Genomic DNA, 26094 nt, shown 5'->3' with positions numbered 1-26094 from the left:
CTTTGTATTCTGCGCCTCATTTATTACATTCTATGTCGTATTTGCTGTGACTACCGGGGAAGGGTTACGATAAAGTCAGAGGCAATGAAGATGGGTGCTCATCTAACAGGTGCTCCACTCCCTTTGTTCTTTGTATACACATATTCAAATCACATAAGGCAGGGGACAGGATAGGGCCTGTTAACTCATTGCTAATTTCCCTAGCAAATAAACCAGCAGCTGCAGGTCCAAGCCCTGGCTTAGCGCTGAGAAGAAGGTGGCATTTCTGTGGGACAGGATGCTTTCATGGAGCCCTTTAGCCAACTTCTTTTGGGACTTACAGTGCAAAATATATGTTCTGCTTGTAGGTAAGAAACTGTATGAATTATATTTTATTATAATTGTGGACGTGTGACTTGGTTTTATAAAATTTATAAATTTAAAGATATTCCTGTTGTATTATCAGATGTTTTATTTCAAGAAAGTAGCTTAAAAGCTTTTAATTAGATAGTGTCACCTTGTTTTATGAGTGGAGCTATAAACTTTTAGCAGATTACAAAAATTAGTGCTATACATAATCTGTATATAAAAGATGGGCATTGATTACATATATATTGTCACATTTTATTAATTAATATATACATTTTGCGTACTTTTTAACAAGACTGGACATGTTCTGAACCAAAGTTTATCAGAAGCTGTTACACAGCTCTTTAAAAATGTATTATATTGAGACAGTGCTGACACATTATTTTTCAGTTCATTATTATGCCTTATGGAAAATGTATATGTAATATTTAAATGTAATTGGTATTAAAACTAAATTAGGCTTTCAGTCACCTGAAGAATGTCTTCCCATTAATAGTACATTTGTTTGATTGCTGGGTGTAGTTTTCATAAGTATACATTTCTTATCCATGCAGTTGATAAAAAATAGATGTTCTGTGCACTTTGATGGGAATGTCCTGTGATCAAGTGTTAGATCAACCTGTACTTCTACAAACTATTGTAATTAACTTTATCTATATTTAATTGGTTTTGTAAATATCAATAGAGGGAGTATATTATATTACAAATGTAGTGCATCCTCATTCATGTGTAAGGACAATTTTTCTTCTATTTTCTTTGTGAACTTCATATACAGTCACCTGGTTTGCTTAATTTTGAGCCAAATACTTTGTCAAGAGTTCTGGCTTCATATCAATTGCAATTTTATATTAAGTTTATCAGATGTCTTCTTTAAAAATTAAAATCCTGTTTGTTAAAAAAAAAAAAAACCACAGTGAATATTCACTTTATCTACATTGCAACTTGGTTAGAGTTTTTTAAATCCTACAAGAGATACTGATACACAAGCAGAGTGCTTTAGAGTACGTGTTTGTTCACCAGGAATTCTCATCATATTCCCTTACTCAGATCTATATGTTTCCTAGTACAGGAAATGTGTAGGTTGTACATTAGATCATGACAAGAATCGGATGCATTGGGGGCATGGCACAAAGCGCGCTGAAGACATTGACCTCAGAAGCTAAAATTAGGTCAGATACTGAAGCTCAGTGGAACTTGTTCTTCAACAAAAATCCCAAACTGGGAAATAGTATGCCCAAGTCTCTCCTGCTATAACTGCGGGGTATAGAAATTACAGATTCTCTGGTCTTATATCTTTTATTAGATCTCTTTTTTCATAAATGAACATATTTGCAAAAAAAAAAAAAAACCCAACCCTATTGTCAGTGATCTAATGACATTTTATACTAAGTTCAGAGTTTTTGGAGAGTGAAAGAGCTAAGTGAACACTGGTGAAAAGCAGTTGAGAATCAAAACTTACTTTGAGAAGGAGATGTGCATGTTAAATTCAGAGAGCGATAAAACCTCACTAAGCAGGTTTCAGTTTATGCCGTAAACTTAAAAGTTATGTCATAGGTTTTATTTAAACTAAAGCTGCAGCCCTTGTTTTATGTCAACAGCAATTCTGTTGTGCTTGCTAATACTGGTGATAGCGAAGTGAGATGGAAGCAACCACAGATCACTGAGCTCCAAATGGAGGTCATTTTGGTACAAGCCACTTGCCTTACGGTTATTATACAAAAACTAGTTTTCAGAAATCCATTGTCTTGGAAAAACTTGTATTATGTTTAGAAAGCTATAGAAATAGGCTTGAAGTAGATGACATTTGTGCCTTATGAGAATGAAGTAAGAGTTTGGTACATGGGCTTGATTTCACTATTAATATTAATTCAAGGATTAGTCATAAGAGTCTTCAGTTTTAACTAAAAATCAAAGTTAGTCTAATGGACTAGAATCATTTAGATCATTTAGATCACTAGATCATTTAGGTTGGAAAAGACCCTTAAGATCATCGAGTCCAACCATAAACCTAGCACTGCCAAGCCCATTACTAAACCATGTACCTAAGCACCACGTCTACACGTCTTTTAAATACCTCTAGGGATGGTGACTCAACCACTTCCCCGGGCAGCCTGTTCCAGTGCTTGACAACCCTTTCAGTGAAGAAAATAACCATTTCAGTGAAGAATAACTCTTTTGATGAAGAATATTCCAGACAGCAAAAAGTTTTAATCTCTGTGAAAGTCAGAAGTCTCCCAGCATTGCTGCTGTAAAACCCTTGCCTTTGACAGAGCACCATTATCTAGTAACAACTTCTCCGACCCTCAGCCTGCCTTGCCCCTGGCCCTGTCACCTGTGGCGGAGCTCCCATGTGCTGATGGCACTCCAAGAAGTCACCCCAGCAGACCTGGAGAGAGCAGCAAAAACTGCAGTCACCCAAAGCCACTCCTGAACAGACTCCAGGGGAAAACAGGGTTTCTGCCCTCACCTCACCTCACCTCACCTCTGGTCTTTGCTAAAAGAATTTCCTTAACTCTAGATCATGTCTTTCCAAGCTGTTACATGGAGCTGCTTTTCCCCATGAATTAAGTGGAACAAAGTTAGTTTACAGTTTCTGTTTCCACATTTTTTAACTGAAAAGAAGCTATATTTTCCAGCTGCAGTTCTCTTTATCGTGCTGTATTGGGGTGGTACCTTCTGCACTGGTGGTCCCAGTTATCCTAGTGCTTACTAGACCTACTTGGTTTTTGCTAATTTTCTTCACAAACGGATCTGTGAGAAATAGTATTTGTCAAACATATTTAATGATTGCACTGCAGCTGTTACTGGCTTCTCGTCCTACAGCACAGTCACTTATCAACAGCTAAATAAACTCAAAAATTGAGCAATGTCATGCCTAAAGAATGAGGAAGGATATGGGCAGATCTTTTAATTGATCATTTACAGGTCTCGCAGTGTTTGACAGATGTTTTTTATTTCATTCAAGAAAATTTAGAGATTGAAATGTATTCAATGGGCTATATGAAATAATTTCCAACAATAAATATTTTGTGAAGGATTTTACTGAAGAATTATGCTCTTTTTCTCTTTTTCAAATGGATTGCAGCCTAACAGAGGCAGGATTCTTGGAGAACAGGTTTAATCATGTGCCTGAAAATTTTGCTTTTGTGCATATCAACGTCAAACATTAATTCTGCTCTTTCCTAAAATTGGAATACTTGACTTTTGCAAGCTTAGTAGTGTTTCTTGAATTTAGTCTTATGTGTACAGAGCAGACAGCAATAATAACTGTATATAATCTTAATTAGACAAATTCATGGAAGTGCTGCCTGTTAGATTTTCAGTTGGTTTCTCAGTATAACTGCCAAAGTAACACTACGAAATCTCTCCCTACCTAAATCAACTCAGAAAAAAAAATCCTAAAAATTGAGTTTGCAATCTGAGACTCTTAAGCAGTACAAGACCTAGAATCTGGGAATATTTTAAAGGGAAAATATTTTAAACATTAAGGTAGATGCACATTTTTTTTCATTTTTGTCAAACTTTCCACAATAAAAGATATTCTATCCAGAAATCACAAATATCCTTCCTTGGACTTTTCATATATTAAAGCTGGAGCTCTGTAGCTAGATCCAACTTCACCGAGGTCAATGAGCATTTGCCCTTTCTTACTTGAAATCTGAGTTATAACCATGCAAAAATTGTAAGCTTTAGCCATGAGAATTTTTTTCTCTGTGATAATTTCTAATTTGAGTTTTCCAGGGTTTCCATTTGTGTTTTGGGTTGGTTTATTTGTTTGTTCTTTCATTTGTATGCAGGTATTTGCTCTGCCTTGAAGTTGACAGGACCTTCTCATACCATCCATGGTATTGAGGGGCAACCACTATATCTTACTGTTGACTACAATTTCAACACTACTGCTTCTGAAATCCAGATAATTTGGCTTTTTGAGAGACCTCAAAGTAATCCAAAGTACTTACTTGGCTCTGTAAATCAAACAGTAGTTCCAGACTTGGAATACCAGCACAAGTTTACCCTCATACCACCAAATGCATCTTTGATGATCAATCCATTGTGTATCAGTGATGAAGGCAATTATATTGTAAAAGTGAATGTCCGTGGAAATGGAACAATAGCTGCCAGTCAAAAGATTCAAGTAGCTGTTGATGGTAAGTTAGTAAAATATAGTATCTTCATTTTGAAAGTAAAATCACAATAGTTTTGAAGTACTGGTTCTTAGTATCTAGTTACAATAGTGTATAATTTAATGCAACCATATGTGGATAAATACTAACAATTAAGTTATGTTGTTTTCTATTGCTGCTGGAGCGAATGCTAAAATATGTCATCTTTAAACAAAATTAATATATTGACTAATGTTTCTGGATCCTAAGTAAAAAAAAATTAAGAGATATAGAAACCAATAGTTAATATGAAATTAGACAGACTTCTAAAAAATAAGGTTTCATAAGGCTCTGCTGTGCTATCAATCATGCGGATGCATTAACTTTAAACAAGTCTTTTTCCCTGAACAACTTTACCTTTACCTTCTGTAACTATCAAAGAGGAGTCATTGACTTTTGCTGGTGACCCTGTGTCTGTAAAAGAAGCCCAAATCTGAAGTCCTAAAATACTGAAGTTCCCTCTTTGTACTCTGCTCCTTATAGTGGGGATAGGGGAAAAAAAAAGGTGGGGGGGAAATAGAAAAGAATGAGAAGAGCCTACTATAAGTTATGGATTATGCAGAGGGAGCCTTGTAACTGTTGGGCTTGGAATAGTGAAATGAATGACATCTTGACGTGACAAAGTTGTAGCTGCCATTTGACTTCCATACCTATGCCAGTTTGCAGCCATTCTCATGACTGGATTGACAGCGTATTTCAGCGGTGCTCAGTGTCAGCAAAGCTGCGGGCAGCCATGCCGACGAAGTTGCACACTGTGGGCAGGGCTGTGCTGTGCACTCTTTTCATTTCTGTGGCCGCAGGGATCTGCCTATGAGGCAGGAGCTGGGGGCCATGGTATACCTGACTGCAGCCTTTGTCCTATTACCAGTAATATAAACAGTTTACTTTTATTTAAGTACTAGAACATTCTTAGAGCCACCAGATGAAAATATGACCTTTTTAACTACATTTAATAAATAAAATTTGAAATCCGAGTACTTTCCAGAGGAAGATGGCTGCTATTTGTTTCATCTTGATGATGAAGACTGTAATATACTGGCTCGTCACTTTTACAGCTCTTCATATCTCTTTATTTTACAGTTCCTGTCACAAAGCCAATTGTACATACGGAACCATCTTCAGGGGTAGTGGAGTATGTAGGGAATATTACCTTAAAATGTACTGTGGGTAAAGGTACAAGGGTAGTTTACCAGTGGATGAAAAATGGGAAGCCTCTCCGTGCCAGCCCTAATTACACCTTTTCATCAAACAATGCTACGCTTCTAATTGTTCCTGTTGTAAAAGAAGACATTGGGAATTACAGCTGTCTGGTATCTAACCCTGTCAGCGCAATGGAAAGTGAGATAATTGCACCAACCATATATTGTAAGTATATGAAATATTCATCATTACCTTTGTATAAATGATCTGGTTGGAAAGAGTGCCTCTAACTATGGAAACAGGCAGAAAACACTTGAGTCAACATTATATGTGAGCTTCCATTCAAAATGAGCTTGTTTGTAACAGCTCTAACTTACAACAGTATTATAAAAAGTTACTCAGTGTTACACAGTTGTGAAGGTAAGTCTGAACAGCAGAATTCTAATAGGAACTTCAAGAATTCCACATACAGACATCTTCAGTCTGGAGGAGATGAGAATTAAAGGAAAAAAAATAATCTGATAGGCATAAATGAAAATACTGTTAAAAACTGAGACAGCAAATAGTATCAAAAAGTTAAGTACAGGAAGTACCAGGCTGAAGGACTGGTATTAGTGGTTTTCCTCAAGATCATTGTGAATCCAGTCCTATTTAAGACTTCCGTTGATGACATCAGCATAACGATTGGGAGTATCTCAATGAAGTTCACCTGTAACATTAAACTGGGAAGGCTGAATGACTTTGGCAGAGTAATAGTACTGGTATGAAATTTGCTAGTAAAAAAATAAATGGACATGCAGTCTTAGAGAATAAAAAACATGAACTTCTGCTGATAAGATGGAGATTGGTTGGGAAATAACTGAGGCAGCGAGCCTGGGTGATTGAGCTGTCACGAGATGTCTGAAGTGTGATTCAGGCATGAGAGACATGTAATTCTAGGGTGTGTTAGCAAAGCATTTCCAACAAGAAAATAAGGGGAATGCTAATGACACACAGAAGATGAGACCACATGTAGAATACCATGTGCTGTTCCTGCACATGCCAGAGCAGTGATCTTGAACTGGAAAGAAACAGAACAGAAAGGAATGGAAAAGAGACCCCACTCTCATTTAGCAAATCAGAGTTGAAAGGAGTGTTTGCATTCAACATCAAGTGGCAAACATGAGGGAGCAAGAGGAGTTGAGTAAAAACTAATGTTGGCGTAAGAGCAGACCATAAGCTAGTCGTATATTTTCACTGTGAATTATAGCAGAGAGAGAAACTAACTGCAAGTTAGTTGAGTTCATTAATGAAACAAGTTGGAGGTAACAAAAGAGTGGTTTAATCAACATTCAACAATTATGCTTTCAATTTTAGAAAGGGCACTGTAATTTTCTTCCTTATCCCTGCTGCAATATCAACTCCCAGTACTTCCAAGCTTTGCAAGCAGGACATGCTACCTATCTGACCTTGCCGGGTTCTAATCCTCATGTCCTCAGAGATCCAAGTGTCCTTTTCAGACAAGAGCTGAAATCAGACAGGTCAGGATCTACTTTGCCACCAGCCCTGTTCAGATATAACCAGTTTACCCAATGGCACAGTGTGGATGGCACAGTCTGCCTTTGCCAGGCTCTGTCATCTGGCAGCCGGCAGACAGCCCATGCCGTAGACTTGTTAGGATTGCACTACTAGCATATTCAGCAACTACTCCTCTTACTATGACATATTTTCCTCCTCCTCCTTTCATCTCTGATTATCCATTCTGCTACTTATTTCTTTATAATTATAACTCAGAAGAATCAGATGAGGGAATGTCTTGCATCTAAAGTGTGCGTGGGTGATCTCTACGCTGCACCAGAAGAGAAACAGACTGCCTAAATTAGCAAAGACTAACAAGGGCGTTGTTAGATGAGAGCTGATCCCTTAGGTGCAGCTTATAAAATTGACAGCAATGCAGACATGAAGTTGAAATAGCTGCTGCAAAGAGTCCTAAACAGGGCAGATGTGACTTGACCTTCCATTCACATTAGACAGAGGAATCATGATAAAATGCTCTACAAGGAAATAACCTGCACTGATGGAGGTTTAACTTATCATTACCATAATAAAAAAAAAAGAATCGTATTCTTTCCTCACATTTTTAAGTGCCTGCTTTTGTACAGTCACAATCTCAGCTCACTTAAGTGCTTGAAGTGCTAAGATTGAGAGCTGCACGTGTATGACTGCACTGCCTCTATGTAGCTTTTCGCACTTTAGTGAGCACTGTATCCAGCACAACCTGCCGGCCTTCTTACAATGCAATGAAATCAAGTCAGGCTAGAAAAATATCTGCCACTGTTGGTACCTTTTGGACTGCTCTTTTCATTTGTGGCACAGCCCATTTGGCATTCACATCTCTGACCTGTTGCACACAGGATCGGTTCCAGAGCACATATCGCACCGACGGGTCTCTGGGACACTTGCACTGACAACGTGTGCCCTTTAGTCTCCATTCTGGTGCTGCTTCCTCCCTTCTCTCTCACTCAACTACATGTATTTTCCAGAAAATTTGAAAAATCTTTCCAAGTTCTAAGCTGAAAACCTATTTTTGACCCCTTGTTTCACAGAAATTTAAAATCTCAAAGTTACTTCAGTGTCCACATTTCTGGAACCTTTTGCTGTTTGAGTGATTTTGATACACTAAAATATCTTGAGACTCAGTTTTTCTCCACACATGGAAATATTGTTATAAGTATTTGCATTTTCAAAATGTACTTTTTATTTCATCAGAACTGAGGGTTTGCTTTGTTCATAACTTGAAACCTGAAAAAGAAATGTTAAGAGAAAACAATGCAGTGCTGAAAGACTGCAATACTTGTGCTACTATCCCTATCCAAATTAGTGATGGGAATTGGGGTCTTACTTCCTGAGCTGTATGAAGTCACATCATTCGGTCCAGCCTCTGCAGTTTGCCTCCCAGCTCCCAGTTGTCAAAACAATCCAGAACAAGCCCTGGGATCTCTGTATGCCATATGTCATTGCTGCGGGGGAGTTACTGGGAGTGATAAAAAAAAAGGTCACCCACAGTAAATACCTGCCATCTGCTTGGAAACTGTAACAGTCTCGTGGTGATAGGAGAAATTGCAAATATTCCCACAGAGCAGTAAATTGTTACTCAGAACAGATGATTTATTATTTTACAAGTCATTTAGTTAACTGGCTTTACTGAGACAAGAGGCAGATTTCTGTTGAGAACAATACTGGAAAGGAGAAGTATAGCTGAGGGATCCATGAGGGCTGTCACTGTGGTTTTTTTTACTGAGAATCAGAAGTGTTTTGTTCTTCGTTTCTTATTAATATTATTCTGTTTCTCCATTAGCTATGATGATAATGCACCTCAGAGCATGGCTATTGCAGTAGTGTGACCCAGAAACAAATTATTCCAAGACTGGAACAAGCTGCTGTCATGGAGGCTACAGCAGAAACTGTTGTACTGTGCTGAGGGAGTTGAATTTAACAAAGTGGGATTTCCTTCTTGGGACTTCCCAAACCTAGAATATGTTGAGTCCTAGAGAGGAAAGGGTTAATTACCTGGTTTTCAGAATCATCCTTGAAGCTGTGTATATCCCTCAGCTACCCAGTGTTTAGGGATCTCAGTGATTATGTGATGCCCAGGAGAGGCAAAAGACTGATCCAGGCAAAGCAACAGGGTTACCCAATGCTTCTGTTGACTTCATCAAGGAATGCCACTTCTCAGAACTTGCCAAGAGTTGACTGTTTCTTAAGAAAACCTTTCTTTGTTGTTTTTTTTTTTTCAAACATACTTCCCCAGCCAGTGTGCATCAGTGGTTTGATAATGGTTTCTTTCCATTTACAGTTTTCATGTAGAAGTGTAGTGGTGGTGTCACTGTTAACTGTCTGTGCTGCGCTGTTAGGATACTGATAAAAAAGCAGAACTCAATTCTGATCCTTTTGCAGACTGTGGCAAATCTCCCTCTATATTGAGGGGACACGGAGACCAGTCAGCTATTCTTACCATTAATATCCCATCAATATCTGTTTACATATATCAAAGGTTACATTATCAGTGAAAATAAAAGCTAGTTCTTCTTACTTAGAAGAAGGATCTCCCTTAAAATGAGACTGCAGAAAGCTTACCACAAAGAAATAAATAGAGAAAATTAAAAGTTTGACAAGTTTACATTGTGAAATATGGACATTTGGTTAAAAGTGGACTAAATGGAGGTCGTGGTGTGATAGTCTACATTCCCCTGTCCAAGCCTTCGCAAATAGAGAGTAAACCCGAGAGGCACACACGGAACTGCCTGTTTTGTGCTGCATGCGGTTTGCCTATATGTTCTGAAGAATAATTGAGTCTCATAAAAAAAAGACAGACAAATAGAAGCTTGCATGTTAGGAAGGTCTAACATCAGCCTGAGTTTCCTGATAAGAAATAGGAGTCTGAAACGTGCCAGTGGGCATTTTGTGTAGCGGTGAATTTCAGCTACATTATCTTCATGCTTCCAGACAGCCATAGGAAGGTGGAAATATTACTTGATCACACTGTCTACAATGGGCATAATACTGACTTATCTCTCTTTTTGCTATGCCATTCTGTGTGAGGCACTTGTTAGCAGCTTTGCTGAACTTCAGGGACCCTACCAAAAAGATGTCTCCTGCTGATTCTGTGTATTTTCTCCTTTTGGCTTCTGTCAATATTATGTCTGTACATGTTTTATTATGCATGTAAGCCCTTAGGGAATTAGCAACATTAAAATTATTAGTTCTTTTGAGTGGAAAAAAAAAGTAATTTAATAAGGCACATTTCGATTATTATATTTTCTACATTATTTTCTGTACTTAGATCTGTGTAAAAATGGATTTTAACATGTAAAGATACAAAACCCCTGTGATCTGAAATGATCTATTAGAAATGGCATGGGAAAATTCTTATCATATTTAAATATGTTATTTCCCTTCCCATTTTCCTATGAAATTACCCTAAAAATATGTAGCTGCTCAATTTTCTTCATAATGAACACAAGACTATTGGACAATACATGCCTCTTCTAATTATGTTCAGAAACACAGCTTTCTTGCAGCACAAGGGCTTACTCTTGAAAGAAATACAAATGTTGAAATAGTAGAAGCCTACTAAAGTGGGGAGAAGGTTAAAGTTTATTTTAGCAGTCACTTATGGAAGACTTTTCGTGAAGTTATCTAACACACACCCCACTCTGTATTAAACCTGCAGGATAGTTCCCTAAATAATTATTACACTGCAAAGTATTGCAGTGAATGTTTATATTTTTCAAGACTAATTTGTTCACTTTTAAATGGGAAGAGAAATTACTTATGCCAATAAGTTTAGCATTTAAGTAGAAAGGGTCAAATATAGCCCTGAAGAACTCCTTTACTTCACAGCTTTTCCAACTGTTTTCAGTTTTTGTTCTTTTTATCGTACTGAACAGTGCATAGACCTGTGCTTTTTCCCTAAACAGCGATTAGATCAGTATTAAGTGGGTGTAGTCTGAGATAAACCTAGTACAGATCAAGCTACTGAAATGAAAGCCTTTCAATTGAAATGACTGAATCCAATGCCAGCCATTCCAAAGGCTCATTTGACTTTAAAATTCTAAGTTTAGAGATATGCGTCTGTGTATTTAGATACTTTGATTTTAATTTTTCCACTCTGTTTTTTTTTTTTCAATGCAGATGGACCTTATGGACTTAGAGTTAAATCAGATAAAGGTCTGAATGTGGGGGCGGTGTTTACAGTTGACATGGGAGAAGTTATACTGTTCGACTGCTCAGCAGATTCAAATCCACCAAATACTTATTCGTGGATTCAAAGAGCTGACAATAGCACTCATGTAATCAAATATGGACCCCATCTGGAAGTTGTATCTGATAAAGTGACCCAGAAGACAATAGATTACATGTGCTGTGCTTTCAACAACATGACTGGAAAACGAGATGAAACTCACTTCACAGTTGTCGTTACTTCTGTAGGTAAGAACATTAATTCATTGCTTTAACTGTAACGTGTGAGCAGAGTGCCAACCCCAGAAAAAGGAAAAAAAAAATCTTAGAGAGAGAATACGTATCAGAAGTGAGGTCTTGCTAACAATGTAGTAAAGGGGATTTTGGTCATTCACTGGGATCCAGATTTTACTTGCAGTGTGACACGGCTTGGGACAAGACCACTAAGATGCTGAAGTTTTGTGGGAGTTTGACACTAAAATATATTTGGCCATTTGGAACTGTATCCCTTGAGTAGAAAAACTTCTTCGGTAGGCAGACCTCATCATGACCAAGTAACATGGGAGAATTATATCTCTCTTGTTTGTTTCTTACTTTTTGCCTTTTAAAATGATAAAAGTTGAATGAAGAGAATGATGTGGAAATCTGCTGAATGCCAAGGCGGGCCTTCCCTCCCAAGGGCAGATTTTGTCCAAGGCTCACTGTCCCACAGCTTTCAGGAGCTGTAAGCTCTAGGGCCACCAGGTGGTCAGTAGCTGGGATAGTTTCAAGCATACATCAGGGACTAAAATAACCAGGCACAGACTCACAGCAATGAAGGTCTTTAATATTTTTCCAGTGTGGTTAGGTATTATATAAGAACCTTGGTTTAGTGTATGATAGTAATGCAAGCTGTGATGATAAATAGCTTTATTGCAATCTGTTTGTAAAAATTATATATCACTGTCATATTTATGAATCTATGGATTGACTGCTAGGTCCTGCTGAATGCACACTTTTATTTCTCATGCTTTATAACCACAGTTCCTGTATCAGATTGTGTTAAACAGCAACAAAGCAGTTTTTCAGAAAATTTCCAGAAGCATACAGTAAAGAACAAGATATTGCGGATGTTTCATATCTCTTACTAATACAGATCGATACAAGTATTTTCAGATAAGGAATGTATGCTATTAATGTTCAACAAGATAGAATTGATTGCCTTTTAGAAAATGTAATAAAGCAATTTCGTTTGTGCAGAACAAAGAGCTTGGCCATTTGTTAGTCAGAGAATCAAGGAGAGATGTCCATCATTCAGACTGACTTATGGATTCATCACAAATCCATGGCTTTTAGTATGCTGGAAGGAAGATGAGTTGCAATTTGACAGTGAGAATACTGTAATTTAAAACTAAACCTTGTGGTTAGTGGTGAAAGAATATGCAACCAGAGCTATGTGTCAGCAGAAATAAACATGACATTTCTCCAGGAAGTTCATGTAAGCTGTAATATATATATATATAAATATTCATTAATAAGTGTTAAGAAATTCATCTGAGATTTCCTTTCAAAGGCCAAAAAGAAGGGAAAACTCCACAGCTTCATGTTCAGTTGCATTTACAAGCATTCATTTCCTAATTACAAATATTTTGCCTAAATAAAGCTTTTTAAAACCTTTTATCCTGTGTATTTCAAACTTTAAAAATGTAACGTTCCCCTCTATAGCCATTTTCTTCTTGATGAGTATTTATTCAGATAGGACCAAATCCAGATATTAAGCCTACACTTTGCAATGCAGCACTGATTGACTCTATAGGAAGGTGAATTCACACACGAGGCTAAACTTCAGAGATCCTGCTCAGGCCAAATTCTGGTTGCAACTGATTAAACATACTAGTCAAAGACTATAAAGACTATGAATATTATTCCATACCCCTTCTCCCTGTCCCCATAACCCTAGATACGGAGCCTGGACTGTGCGTTTCAAAATACTGGAAACCCCATTTTCAGCTGCGACAGGAACTCTGCTGTTTCAGAAGACCTTACACAACTTCCCCACCTAAGGGACTGAATCTCACCTATAAGCAGCTATTTAATTAATGCTAAAATTCATCAAGAAAATAATCAATAAGTTACAGTTATAGCAATAATTGCACTAAGCTGTTACCCAGTTTTAGCCAAGACTAGTTAGATTTTAAAATAAGAGGATGTATCTTACTATGTACGCAAGTCATTGCTCAGTTCTCAAGGTGAGTCAACTTCAGTATATTAAATGCATGCAAAGAGCACATCTGTGTTTTCTGCACTGGTATGCCTGTGGACATAAGATTTATTGAGTCTAAATTTGAAATTATTCATTTTAAAGAACATTTTTAATGACTCAGCAGCTGAGTCATTTTAATGATTCTCCAGCATTTGGGCTTTTTTTTTTTTTTTTTTTCCTGAGGAAAGGAGTACATTGAAGGAGTATGAAAGAAATCTGGTGAAATTGCAGTGATTTATTTTCCCATATCTTTGGGATGCATCTGGTTTGAAATCTACATATTTAATAGATTAGATAACTGCTGCACACGCAGCCAGTGAATTACATGGAGGAGTAAGTAGATGTAAGCAATGCTAGATCTGCACAGGAGTTCATCAAAGTACTGGAAATACATCCAGCTAAATAATATACACTTTAATTGTATTAATAAAGTTGACACTGACAAATATGCAGCATTAATCTACCCGTATGGATAGTTTTTTTATTTTATAACATGAATTCTGCACAATTCAGAGCAAAAGGATGAAATTAAGGGTGCGCAAGCGACTATGTCTGGCATTTCCTAACTTTCACATCCCTGTCTTTGCAAATTCTATGCAAATATTTTTCACATACTTTTGCATATGTAATTATATACATATTTTGTTTGTGTTGTAGCAGTAAATCTTGCTGGAAAACTGCTGCTAATGCATATCTTAGCAAAAGATCTGAGCAAAAGAAAGAAATACTTTGGAAATATTTAGATTTAGACATGAATACAAACATAATTTATTGGCTTCTGATGGGATTTGACAATCACTGTCAGTGATCTGAAAATCTTTAGAAAAAATACAGTAGTTCAGTTATCCCCTCCTATTCTACAACTCCTACAGCTAGGAGGACTTCCCTCCCATCTAGCACAAACTGCTCAGCTAATTGTCACGTAATTTCTTGGTAGTTTGGTGTCTCTATGCCTAAAATTCGAATATGCATATACTTTTTGTGATGCTGTAGTTTGTGGGTTACATTTACTGACCTTTGTTTAGCTCTAGGTGTCAATCTGTTCTGAACTCATACACCTATCATTGCTTTTCCGGTTCACGAGATTTGTGGGGAAAAAAAAATATTACTGATTCACAAGAACTCAAATTTTGTATCTATTTTGTATCTCTATGCAGGTTTACCAGCTTCAGATGAATTTCAAAAGATACATTTCTCAGTGTCACTGTAGCACATTATACAGAACAAGATACTAAATACAGTACTCATCTTCTTTGTCACAGGATTGGAAAAGCTGTCCCAGAAAGGAAAATCTTTATCATCTCTTGCAGTAATAACAGGAATTTCATTATTTTTGATCCTAGCTATGACCTTTTTATTCATATGGAAAAGATACCAGCCACACAAAGGTATGTAAAATTTAAGCACGCCCTAGCTCTTCTTTTGGACCATCAGAGCAAAAAGAATGATTTATCTTTTTTTCCTTCATTTCAGTGATACAACAGAAGCTACAGAGGAGGTAAAAAAAAAAATCATTCTTAGGTCTTTTCATCAAGAGAATTGCATTTTATCATATTCGTTTTCTTTCCTTGGCTTATGACATCAAACTGAAAAACATGTTTATGTTTTCTAGGCCAGAAGCTGATTACAGAAAGGCACAGACATTTTCAGGTAATACTAATAAAGTGAGGATAAAATCAAAATCCATTCCTGCCAAAACTTAACATCTTCACATACAAAAAGAAGGAAGGAAAAGAAGGGAAGTGTGTTTTTAACTTGGGTTGCACACCTACCTCTGTGCTAGCTTACTTAAGATAAAACCAAAATGACAAAGATCAGCATAGGTTTAGCTCATGCCTGGAGTTCACAGCAGTCTGTACTGTTTGTCTGGAATTCTAGCTGTTAATCCCGGTATTCTGGGATTAGAATCACCTATATTCCGCTGTTCTCACCAATATGAAATAAATTGGTGTTATTATGGGACAGTAGTGGGAGGTGATACACCACAGGAGGATCACACTTCAAAATGTTCATGGCACCAATTGATACCAAAATAATGAGATGATAATATGACATTAGAGTATATAAATTTTAGCCCCTACCACATTCTGTGCTACCTTTCTCCATGTCATCAGGACCCAGTGTGGTTTTCTCACTGCCTCTTTTCCCTCCACAATCCTTCCCACATCATCTTGGCCAGGAGAGTATGGAAACCATGTATCCTTTGGAAGGGTAGCACTTCTAGTCCCATCCCTTTCTACCAAAGCATTATAGAAGGTCATAAACTGCTACCTGGGAGAGGATAGGGAAGTATATGAAGGTCTGAAAAAGTCACTTGAGCACAGAGGGTCCTTCACCCCAGAAAGTGGTATTAGAGAAGAGGATCTCAGCGCTGTCTTTTGTGCTGCAGCCTTTGCCATGGAGTGATGCCCAAGAGACAACCACGAGTCTCAGATATCCTGAATAGCAGGAGGGTAGAGAAGGAGACTCCCATCCTAACTACAAGTTGTATATGAAGTCCTAGACACAATTTGTCAACAATTTGGTTTAATAATGTGGCACCTATTAGTATCATGTTCCATTATTTTATTCTCAGCATTATAAAAGATTCAGGTGCTACTGCCTCAGTACAGTGTGGACATGCTGAGCTTACGGACTGGACCTCTTTTCTATGGGAAATGAAAGTAAATTGGTCCATTTAGCCTTTCAGGCAGGAGTCCCAATGGCTCTACCAAAACCATTACTGAGGTTAGCAAGAGGCTCCTCACTTGGTCCCAGGTGCTGAAGATAGCCAAGCACTGTGCACACTGGCTGTGCAGCTGCCCTGCCTCACTCCAAGCCAGCTCTGGAGCTTGGCAGGGAAGGGGTTTAAAACAGATCAAACAACCAATATTCTGATGCTTTAAAAATTAGGCCAAGTTACTTTGCCAGACATTATTTTCCAGGTTCATATTACATCTCAATACCTTTTTTCATGTTTGTTTGTTCTGACTTCAGGACACGAAAGTGCTTTGGATGATTTTGGGATATACGAGTTTGTCGCTATTCCTGATCTTGCCAGTGATTCTAGGGTATGTGATTTTACATCACGAACTGATGGTTTCATGTCTATTTCTTAAGGTGTACTAAATATGTGTACCAGAATCCTTCTGTCAGTTTGCTTCTGTTGCTTTTTACAGATGTCCATGACACATGACACATTCATGTGTATGGTTTACCCAGTACTTACTCTTTCTTTACTGTGTTACGAGTTCTGTACATCAACATCATGCAGTAAGGAACTAATGAAGCTCTGAAGACAACAATCTCAGTTCAGTTACCCCATATTAAAAGAATACAGGTAGTACTGGGGAGATGGGTAGCACTGAACCACTTGTGTCACACAAGCAAATTAACGATTGTGATGCCATTTTCTCCCTTGGCCCTAATAGTGCTGCTCATGCAACATACAACTTTGTCAGTGCAGAAGAACCATGAGGGGTATTTAAAGTTTTCATTGTGAAAATATGCAAACTAAAGCTCAGCTATATTTCACAAGAATTATTTTGTTAGCTTCATGTATTGTGAGAGGGGACTTAGGCATGGGAATTTTGCTAGCAGAAAAAAATCCTACTACATATGCTACTTCTCTGCGTTGTGGCTTTGCTGACATTACTGTCAGTAATGTCATAGTAATTACAGTAATGTCAGTAATGTATAGCAGTTGGAGATCATTGTGATGTGGTGTAAAAGGACAAAGAAAAAATTATAAATAGAGCCAAAAAATTTAGGGGCAACAGATTGAAAGTGAGAGGAAGTAGAAGAAGCACTTTCCCTTTGCTAGGAAAAATTTCTGGCAATACAATTTTGTACCTTTGGAGAGCATCAGTATGGTCAGGTAAGGGAGAGCTCTTAAAACATGATCACACAGGGTCAAATCAACAGTCACACCTATTTTGTTATGATGATTGGTTCTCATAATACATGATGTATTAGCAAAAACCAGTCACAGACAAAAAAACCCTTTTCTCTGCTGGGGTTAGATGAACGAAAGAGACATTTCTAGGGCTAGAGTGCTAGCATAAATGTTAGTTGGGGAGGACAGATTTTTACAGCAGCAGAGATAACATGCTTTTAGAAAACAGAGGAGCTGAACTGTATCTGTGAAAGTTTGTGACCATAGGAGGCTTTTTAAGCAGGGAGATCAGGCTCCAAATCATCATAGCCTTAGGCACACTACACTATACCTTAGGCTGATCATATCACAAAGTCACCCTCTTGCAGAATCGGGGCCTTAGTAGGTCAGGAGGGAAGGAGAGGTGACAAGGACAATAGAATGGATGTACAAGCAATGAAATCTATTTTAATGTCCAGTAAAATTTCAAGAAGCAGGAGAAACTCCACTGATTTATGTTCAGTTACTCAGATTTATGGCATTGCAGACAAAGTCAGCATTTGACCCACTGATTCATTTCAGATAGTAGAAAAAGGGAAAAATAGGAAAGCAGAGATAATGAAGAACTGGAGGTTGGGTGTAGGCAGAAAGACTGAGAATTCCTTATGGATGGGGAGTCTAGATGTTGTGTTGATATAAGAGCAGATTTGTATACTTAACATAACAAACAATTTCATTATTACTTCATTTATAGAAATTCCGTGCAGTTCACGCTCTTTGACATGCTGGTGGGAGTTTTATGCGGAACCCTTTCTCTGAATATTTTCTCCTTTTTTACTACCTATTCTCCTGCTTCTCTCTTTATTAAATGTTCCTTCCTTGACTTGTGCTACACTAATATAAAATTCCTGCTATATCAAATGCAAGAACTGCATCCTAAATCTTCTAAGATCCTAATTGAATTTAAAACGATTGCTTGTCTTACTATAAATGTGATGAAAACTTACTCAAAACGAAATGTAAACTAATAGAAATGAACTCTTAAATCCACATGCAAACCACTGATAGCGAAAAGTTAAAAAAAAAAAAAAGAAGGTATGTTATCAGTTTGATTTCTGTTGAATCTGTTCCTATTTGTACTTACAGTAGGAATACTCTTTGCTACTTTTAGGTTTCAAGTCAGTCTGTTCCTGTCTCTGACTTTGTCTCAGGCCAGGATATCCTTAGTACAGTTTATGAAGTTATTCAGCATATTCCTGAGCAGCCGCAACAAGACCATCATCAGTAAGTTAAAGCCTACATGCACTCATGTGGTAGCTCAAAGACAAATACTTTTGCATCCAGAACAATTTGCATTTTGGTAGCTTGTGTTTGATTCCAGTGAGAGGGATAAGGAAGGAAAACGTGTAAGCTGCATCAGTTAGTCCACCATTTTCCTATCAAACCTCACTTTCCCTCAAGATTCCAGTCTGCTGTTTCATCATGCCAGTTTTGTCCAAGTATGAAAAACAAAAGGTAAGATCTTCAAACACAATTTCAAATGAAAATCCCCAAGTGTTTTAAGAAGGTGGCTGTAGTTTCATGGCCCTGAGAGCTCAGCACTTCCCACAGAGCAGGTTAAATCTTCAGTCAAAACAGCTGAATCAGCAGCACGATCTCCAGACCTGCTAGCCATGTGCCAAGTAGAGTTAGGGGGTTTTTTTTCAGTGTTGAAACGGGTCAGCTGATCAATGGTTGTTTTCAGTGGTCACTGAAATATTAAGAGACAATGCTTAGTTACCTGAGTTGGCAATGTCTTAATTTTTATCTTAACTAATGATTTAGAGCAAAACAATTCTTGTTCTGCAGTACCCTGACTGGGAACTCCACAGAAACACTTTTGTTGAGTTAAATGCCAGAAAGACTATAGCACATTGTGCTTATGCGATTAGTGTCTGGTAGTCCTGATTTTGTTCAAGTCACCTACTTTGTAGCACTTCTTGGCATAAGAAGAGTGAATACACTGTAAAGTTTCTGTAATTGCAGTACAGCTGCCATAAATCTGTTGTGAATATCAACAGTATTTCTTACAAATGAAGAACAGTACACAAGACTTTATTTGGTAACAAGCCTATTATATCACATTTTCCATGGTTTTATGATGTGTTCTGTTTCTTTTATGGTTTAAAAAGAAAATGTGCACTCTTACCAATATACTCATCAGTTGGCTGAGTAATCTCGACGTTTATGTGACTGCATTAGCATTCAGTGCTTCCACTGTTAAAAATTTTGTGCAGATTACAACTTCAACTGTGTGTCCAAATTATGTACGCAAACATGCAACCATGCTTGTAAAAGCAAGCTGATCAGTGAGAAAGCAACAAAAAATTACATTTTTGTTCTGCTTGGATTTATTCACTTTGAACCTTAAGATGATTTTTTCAATCAGAAGTGAAAAATAACATTCCTGAAGTATCATTTTTTCTTACTTCTTTCTCACTGATATATGAACCCACTAGAAAGGAATAAATTCAAAGTAAAGGTAACTTGAACTTTGTGACAGTTCAGATTTCAACTCAAACTTTGCAAAACATATTCTGTAATTGTAAAGTACTCATTTGCATAAACCCATTTTGCTGCTTTTTTTCATATACCAAGATTTTAAAAAAGAAACGTAGGAACAAAATTTGCACTAATAAACCAAAATCTGCTAAATGTGATAATGGGTAAACTACTCAGATTAGAAAGACCATTTTAATGAATTTTCCAATTCCTGACCTGCTGTGAAGGAGCACTCTGAGCAGTAAATAAAAAAGGGACAACTGAGTCAATACTGGTAGTTGCAGCAGGAGGCTTCAGCATTCAGTATAAGGAAAAAGTAAAACACCACAGAACAGGGAACAGAGCTGGGAAAGTAATTCCAAACTCCTGTACTACAAAGTAATTATTGCTTATGGATAGATCCCACAGACTTGGTATGCAGCCATCTGTACAGTAATCAGCAATGTTCATGGGAAGAATGATACAGAACTGGCCTGCACCGTGCTTATAGCAGGAATTCCTCCTTGTGCAAAAGAAAAGAACGGATGCTATGGGAGCCAAACAGGCTTGTTGTTAAAGTAATCATTTCGCTCTTATTCCCAGTGGTTCTGACTGGAACTGCTGTCATTTCATAAATTTATTAGAATTAATGTGCAAGGAAAAATAAGTCAAAAGCATTGTTTCATTCTCAGATTTACAGTCTGAGACTCTTTCAAATCCTCTCTTTGAATCTAACTTCTACAGTGTTAGCTGTTGTTCTCTCTCTTACCATTAGAAATTCCAGTGACAGTATTGGCAAACTGGCGGACCAGCTGAGGCATAACACACACAGAACAGCTTTTTCCTTACACTTTTCCTTATGCTTGTATCAGCCTTTTCATCCATTCATCCACACATGCACATATGCCTCTGATGCTTTAAATAATTACAGAAAGTTTAGATGTGCCCCAGCTCTTAAAAAGTAAGAATACTGCTGGAAAGTAATTAAACTCTTAAACCCTCTTGGGTTCGGACTGATGGATTCATAATCTAATTGCAGTCAAAAAATGAGCTGGGATGATTGCTAGCTTTGAACTCTTACATTTGCATGGTGATATTAGTCACTATTCACAAAACTTTTGCAGATTTGTCTCCCCTGCACTTCCAAAGAATCAAAGGGAAAATGTGAGATCAGTTTCTGAGGAAATGGTTCTGCCCCATCTCTGGGGTCCATGCTCACAGGGTGTTGCGTGACTGTGACATATTCAACTATTTAATTAGACACACTCTTAAGCTTTTTTTTTTAATGGCCCTCATAAATTTTTTAAACTAAATCTAAATCCTGTGACAAACTGGACAACAGGCTCTTCCACCTATGAAAGAAATCCAAAAATGGCTGCAAAAGCTAACGATCAAAAGTTTAGCCGATCTTTACATGTAAGCACTGACAGCTCACAACTCTTCTGAGAACAGAAGCTGTAACTTAGGTTTCATTTTCACTTCAAATGAAGATAAATTTACATCCTCTCGCTCTCCTCTCATACACACTGTTTCTCCCAGACCAAGTGTTAACCATTTCACAAATTTCTACTCTGACAAGAGCAATGAGGATGCAAACCCAGCCCAGGCATTTCAGCACGGGGTTGGTACTGCGGCCTACACGGAGTCAGCCCACCATTACTGGTACCCTGTAGCAGGTGCTCCAGTATGTTATTGTTCATAATGTATGAACAACTTGAAATATCTGTACTCAAAAAGCAGCAATGCAGGGTGCTATATTAGCCCTTATGTTATTTATGGCTCAGATCCATCTTGTCCTTTCAAAACTAGAGATCTCACGCATACTGAAAATTCAGTCAAATACGAGTGTGTTACAAATATGCCCCCGGAGATGTTGTTCAGGCTGAAGAACTATTTTACTTTTGTGTTTAGAACTGCTGGTTTGTTTATAAGTTTGCAACAGTGTTTTTCAAAGAAAAGAAAGGCAGCATTGTGGGCAACAGTTATCTATCTATCTATACATATATATGTTCTTTCCTAGATGTATATGAAGACATGGCAACAGGAAATCAAAGCATCTGAAAATACAAAAGTGGCTTCTTTTTCTGTATTATACATTGAAAGGAAATGCTGACAACTCCAAGAATGGCAAAGGCTTATGCCAGATTTTCTTGAAATCGCAATTTCTCTTCAGACTGACAATCCTTTTCCTTCGGGTGCTCCAAATGGCCCATTTTTTTATTTTTTCTTTTTTGTTGTTTCTTTTTAATTAACAGTTTATTGAAAAATATGGGTTTTTTTCATTCTTTACATTTTTTCCTTATTTGTGAATACAAAAGAGAAAGGGACAGCTAGAGTATAAAACATATCTGTTTTATTACAATAATGGGTGGGAGGCACAGGGAGGAATCAGACCCAAGATGCCTCCCACACTTGTTTTATTTTAAAAATGGCATAAAAAACTCGTATGGGAGTTTTTCATTGGGGTTGACATTTACAAGACGAGGTCTCCATATTGGCATGAAAAGTAATAAATTCAATATGTTAGATTGCAAAATACATTTTGGGTTTAAAATAAAGTAATTCTTTTAACTCTTTAATGTAACATTATCTTTTCATTTACAAACATAGAAACTTATCGGCCAGGCAGTTACAGTTGTAAAATTTACTTATGTATATTATTCCAAATAATGTATTCTTGTTAAATTCTGTTTCCTTTGCATTTGAACTGGTTTTCTATTGCTGTAGAATAGCCTGTTTCTCATAGACTAGAAAAGCAAGTAATAGTCAAGTAATTTCTGCAAGCTGCAGAATGATCAGGCTATTTATACATTAAAATTATAATACCCCAGTGCAAATGAAACCAGTCTTGCTCTGTTTAAACAGACAGTGTGCTCCAAGTTCCTTCACAAATAGAGAAATGCTCTTCCAGAAGCTTCTGTTAGCAGCTGTCTGAATCCTGCAGGAAAATTCACTATTATTTCCACAGAGTCAGCTATTAGATGGCGTCAGTTAACTGCAGTCAGGGAAAAAGGGAATTATGAACTGAATTAGAATAATCTACAGGAAAAAAAAGGATACTTCAGTAACAGCTAATTATGTGGAAGATCATTAAGGTGAGTAGTGCGAAAGCATACAGTGTGTCCACTCTTTAAGAGAGGTTGTATGGGATTATTTAAAGCACTCTGTATTATGAAAAATCATTTACACTTATTTAAAATACCTCCCTAATCCGTGTTTGCTAAACATTCTTCCCACCTCCTTCTTTCAAAGAAGAAGAAAAACAACATAGTTTTCAGTGAATATTCTGATCTCATAGTGCTGAAGAAAAGCGAAAAGGACAACTTCACCATTGCGTATGAGGAAAAGAGGACTTGGCTTTTCACAGAGGCAGCTGGTGCTGCTCAGATTTAAGAGAAGTACTGAGGTGATATCGAAGATAATGTAGTCACCAGATTTGCTCCCTGAGAAATAACCCTCTGACATGAAGGTGTCTGACAGACTCTGTAAGTAGAAACATTTGGGCAGAACTCTGAACTCTGAAGTACTGCAATTGTCCTGAAGGATCAAGAAGCTCAGGGGACATCCCCTTAAATTCTTCCATTGTTCATTCAAAGCTGACTTCATTTGTGTGTTTCAAATTGGGGCAGCCCTTTGGGATGTGCGAAGTCTGATTTTCACCCTCTTTTCTCCTCCTCTTCTTGCTGGATATTTTAATTGCTCTGATATGAGCATACAGGTCTCTGAAGTGCTCAACACCATTCCATCTTACCACATTTGATGTCACTGCAGGGCCACAGAGCAAAAAATGCAGATGGATTTACAGAAGTAACAGTTTCTCCACCTCTGGAGCCTTTGTATTTAAAAGTGGCAGTAGTATACATTGTTCTAAGTATTTTCGTGACAAACAAAAATAAATCAGTTCAATATCAGTTTCATTCTCCGTTCTTTTAAGCTCACTGTAGACACATTTGGCCCATGCCTGAGTACATTATAAGGCTCCCAAAGCATTTTGTTTCAGAATCTGTGCTCATGTCTTGATAATAGATCAGCAAGCCATTTCAAATTAAGCCATCTGTCAATAATGTGAGATGACTTTAGCAATCTAAGACAAAAGTCCACTGTAACAGTCTTTTAAACTTCTGCAAAATACCTGTACAGTATTTCAATACAGTAATTTTGTTTATGCAGTACATAATATTTAATAGTTCTGTGGGTCCATGTATAGCTATGCATTTTCACTGGAAAGGAGATATATCCTTAAGTTTATAAATAAAGAACAAAAATCTGCCTCTTGCTCTGGCGAAGCTCAAATAAAATGTCCCCTGGAAGCGCTCTCCCTTCCCTTGCAATGCAGTGGCGCAGGAAGAGCTCACCCAGCCCCGCTGCCGCCCTGGGCTTCCTCTCTGCATCCAGCTACAGCCTCTCTCTAAAAATGTGAATGCTGGCTATGGCAGCCACCTTCCTACTCCCCACTTACAGCAAAATTTACTGACAAAAACTCAACTGGTAGGGAAATGTATTTTGCTATAGAAAGAAGAAAAGCTTATTGTCTGGCGTAAATAATTATTCTAGCTGCGACAGCAGAACTAGCTCTGCAAATAAAAATACATTATTGCAAGGAGAGTAAACACAGCCAAGTTGCCTTCCGCTTATATCGTATTGTTCTCATTTATTTTTGTTTCATGGCATCTTATGTATTACTGGCTGTTAAACAAAAAGACACCAGTGGTTTAAATTCCTAATCAAACTGTGCTCATTTTTTACTATTTTTCCAAAATTTGCACAGTGCAGTTAGCTACTTTTGGTAGAGAAATCCTTTTGGTGGAGGTATAAAAACAATAAACTATGGGGAAAAAACAGCTCTGAAATTTCACAGAATTTTAATGTATGAAAAAGAAAACCTTTTCATATTGGATTCCTGCCCTTTTCTCACTGGTACTACCACATTCAAAAGAGATTGATAAGCTTTTATTTATTGATGTAAGATCTGTTCCAAATCTTACCAAAGCCAATGGAGAGCTAGTCCATTAAACTAGATGATGTATACATCGGGCTGTTCCAATGGGAGATGGGGATAATGAGAATGTAGCATGTTCAAAACTTGAAACGTGAGGGGAAAAAATTTTCATTTTCTTCTCATTCCCTTTGGTGAAGGCTTTTGCTGTTTCATTTGACCACAAGAAGAATGGCTTTCTTTGATGAAGTGAGGCTGTGGACTTGAGATCAAAGGTAGGGAAAATAAGCCATAACTGGAAGCAGAGTGTAGGAACAGCAACAATGGTCAGAGCAATTCCAGGCACTTTTACTGAGTCACAAGGTGGTGTGTAGTACTTGGTCTTTTCTTACTACATAGCTTAAAGGCAATTCATAAGAATACTGAAGAATGTCACTTTGGGCTTTCACCACTGCTTATATGAGGATGCTCCATCTTACACTTCATTATGGCTTTGAAACATTAACCCCTTCTTAGAAGGCAACAGACTTATATCCCACAATTCTATTAAGACTACAGCGAGATCAATAAGGTCAACAGGCGGCATTAGGAGAAGCACTGCCACTGCATTGAGGAAGGTGACCCTTCCTCTCCACTCAGCACTGGGGAGACACATCTGGAGTTCTGGGTCCAGTGCTTGGGTCCCCAGTACAAGACATGGACACACTGGAGCGAATCCAGCAAATGCCCACAACGATGAAGGATCATCTGACATAAAACAGTGAGTTGAGAGAGGTGGGACTGTTCAGCCTGAAGAAGAGAAGGCTCAGGGGGATCTTATCAATGTTTATAAATACCTGAGAGGGGAGTGCAAAGAAGACAGAGCCAGGCTCTCTTCAGTGGTGCCCAGTCACACAAGAGGCAATGGGCACAAACTGAAACATAATAAATTATGTATGAATATAAGAAAAATATTTTTTACTGTCAAGGTGGTCACACACCAGAACTGTCTGCCCAGAGAGGCTGTGGAGTCTCCATCCTTGGAGATCTTGTAAACCCAACTGGGCAGAGTCCTGGGCACCCTGCTGTAGCTGACCCTTGTTACGAAAATTGCTGACTAAGGAGAGAGACTAGGATGCAAAGCATAGAATTACAAGACTACTTCTTTTATTGATGCGCATGAGGTGTCCCA

The 26094-nt window shown here is 37.7% G+C and overlaps 1 protein-coding gene across 1 annotated transcript; it reads left to right on the top strand.

The window, feature by feature from the left end:
* The first annotated feature begins 277 nt into the window (after window positions 1–277).
* Window positions 278–18755, top strand: HEPACAM2 (HEPACAM family member 2). The gene is made up of 9 exons (XM_086741839.1): window positions 278–347; window positions 4146–4496; window positions 5592–5876; window positions 11325–11621; window positions 14877–15002; window positions 15088–15112; window positions 15227–15264; window positions 16591–16664; window positions 18639–18755. The coding sequence occupies exons 1-9, from the start codon at window positions 278–280 to the stop codon at window positions 18753–18755; spliced, it is 1383 nt and encodes a 460-aa protein (XP_086597965.1).
* Window positions 18756–26094: the final 7339 nt, after the last annotated feature.

This window comes from Chlamydotis macqueenii, chromosome 2 (genome assembly GCF_036417535.1).
Source record: "Chlamydotis macqueenii isolate bChlMac1 chromosome 2, bChlMac1.mat, whole genome shotgun sequence".
NCBI lineage: Eukaryota > Metazoa > Chordata > Aves > Otidiformes > Otididae > Chlamydotis > Chlamydotis macqueenii.
The sequence above is the reverse complement of the archived record's forward strand: the minus strand, read 5'-3'. Positions and strand labels throughout refer to the sequence as shown.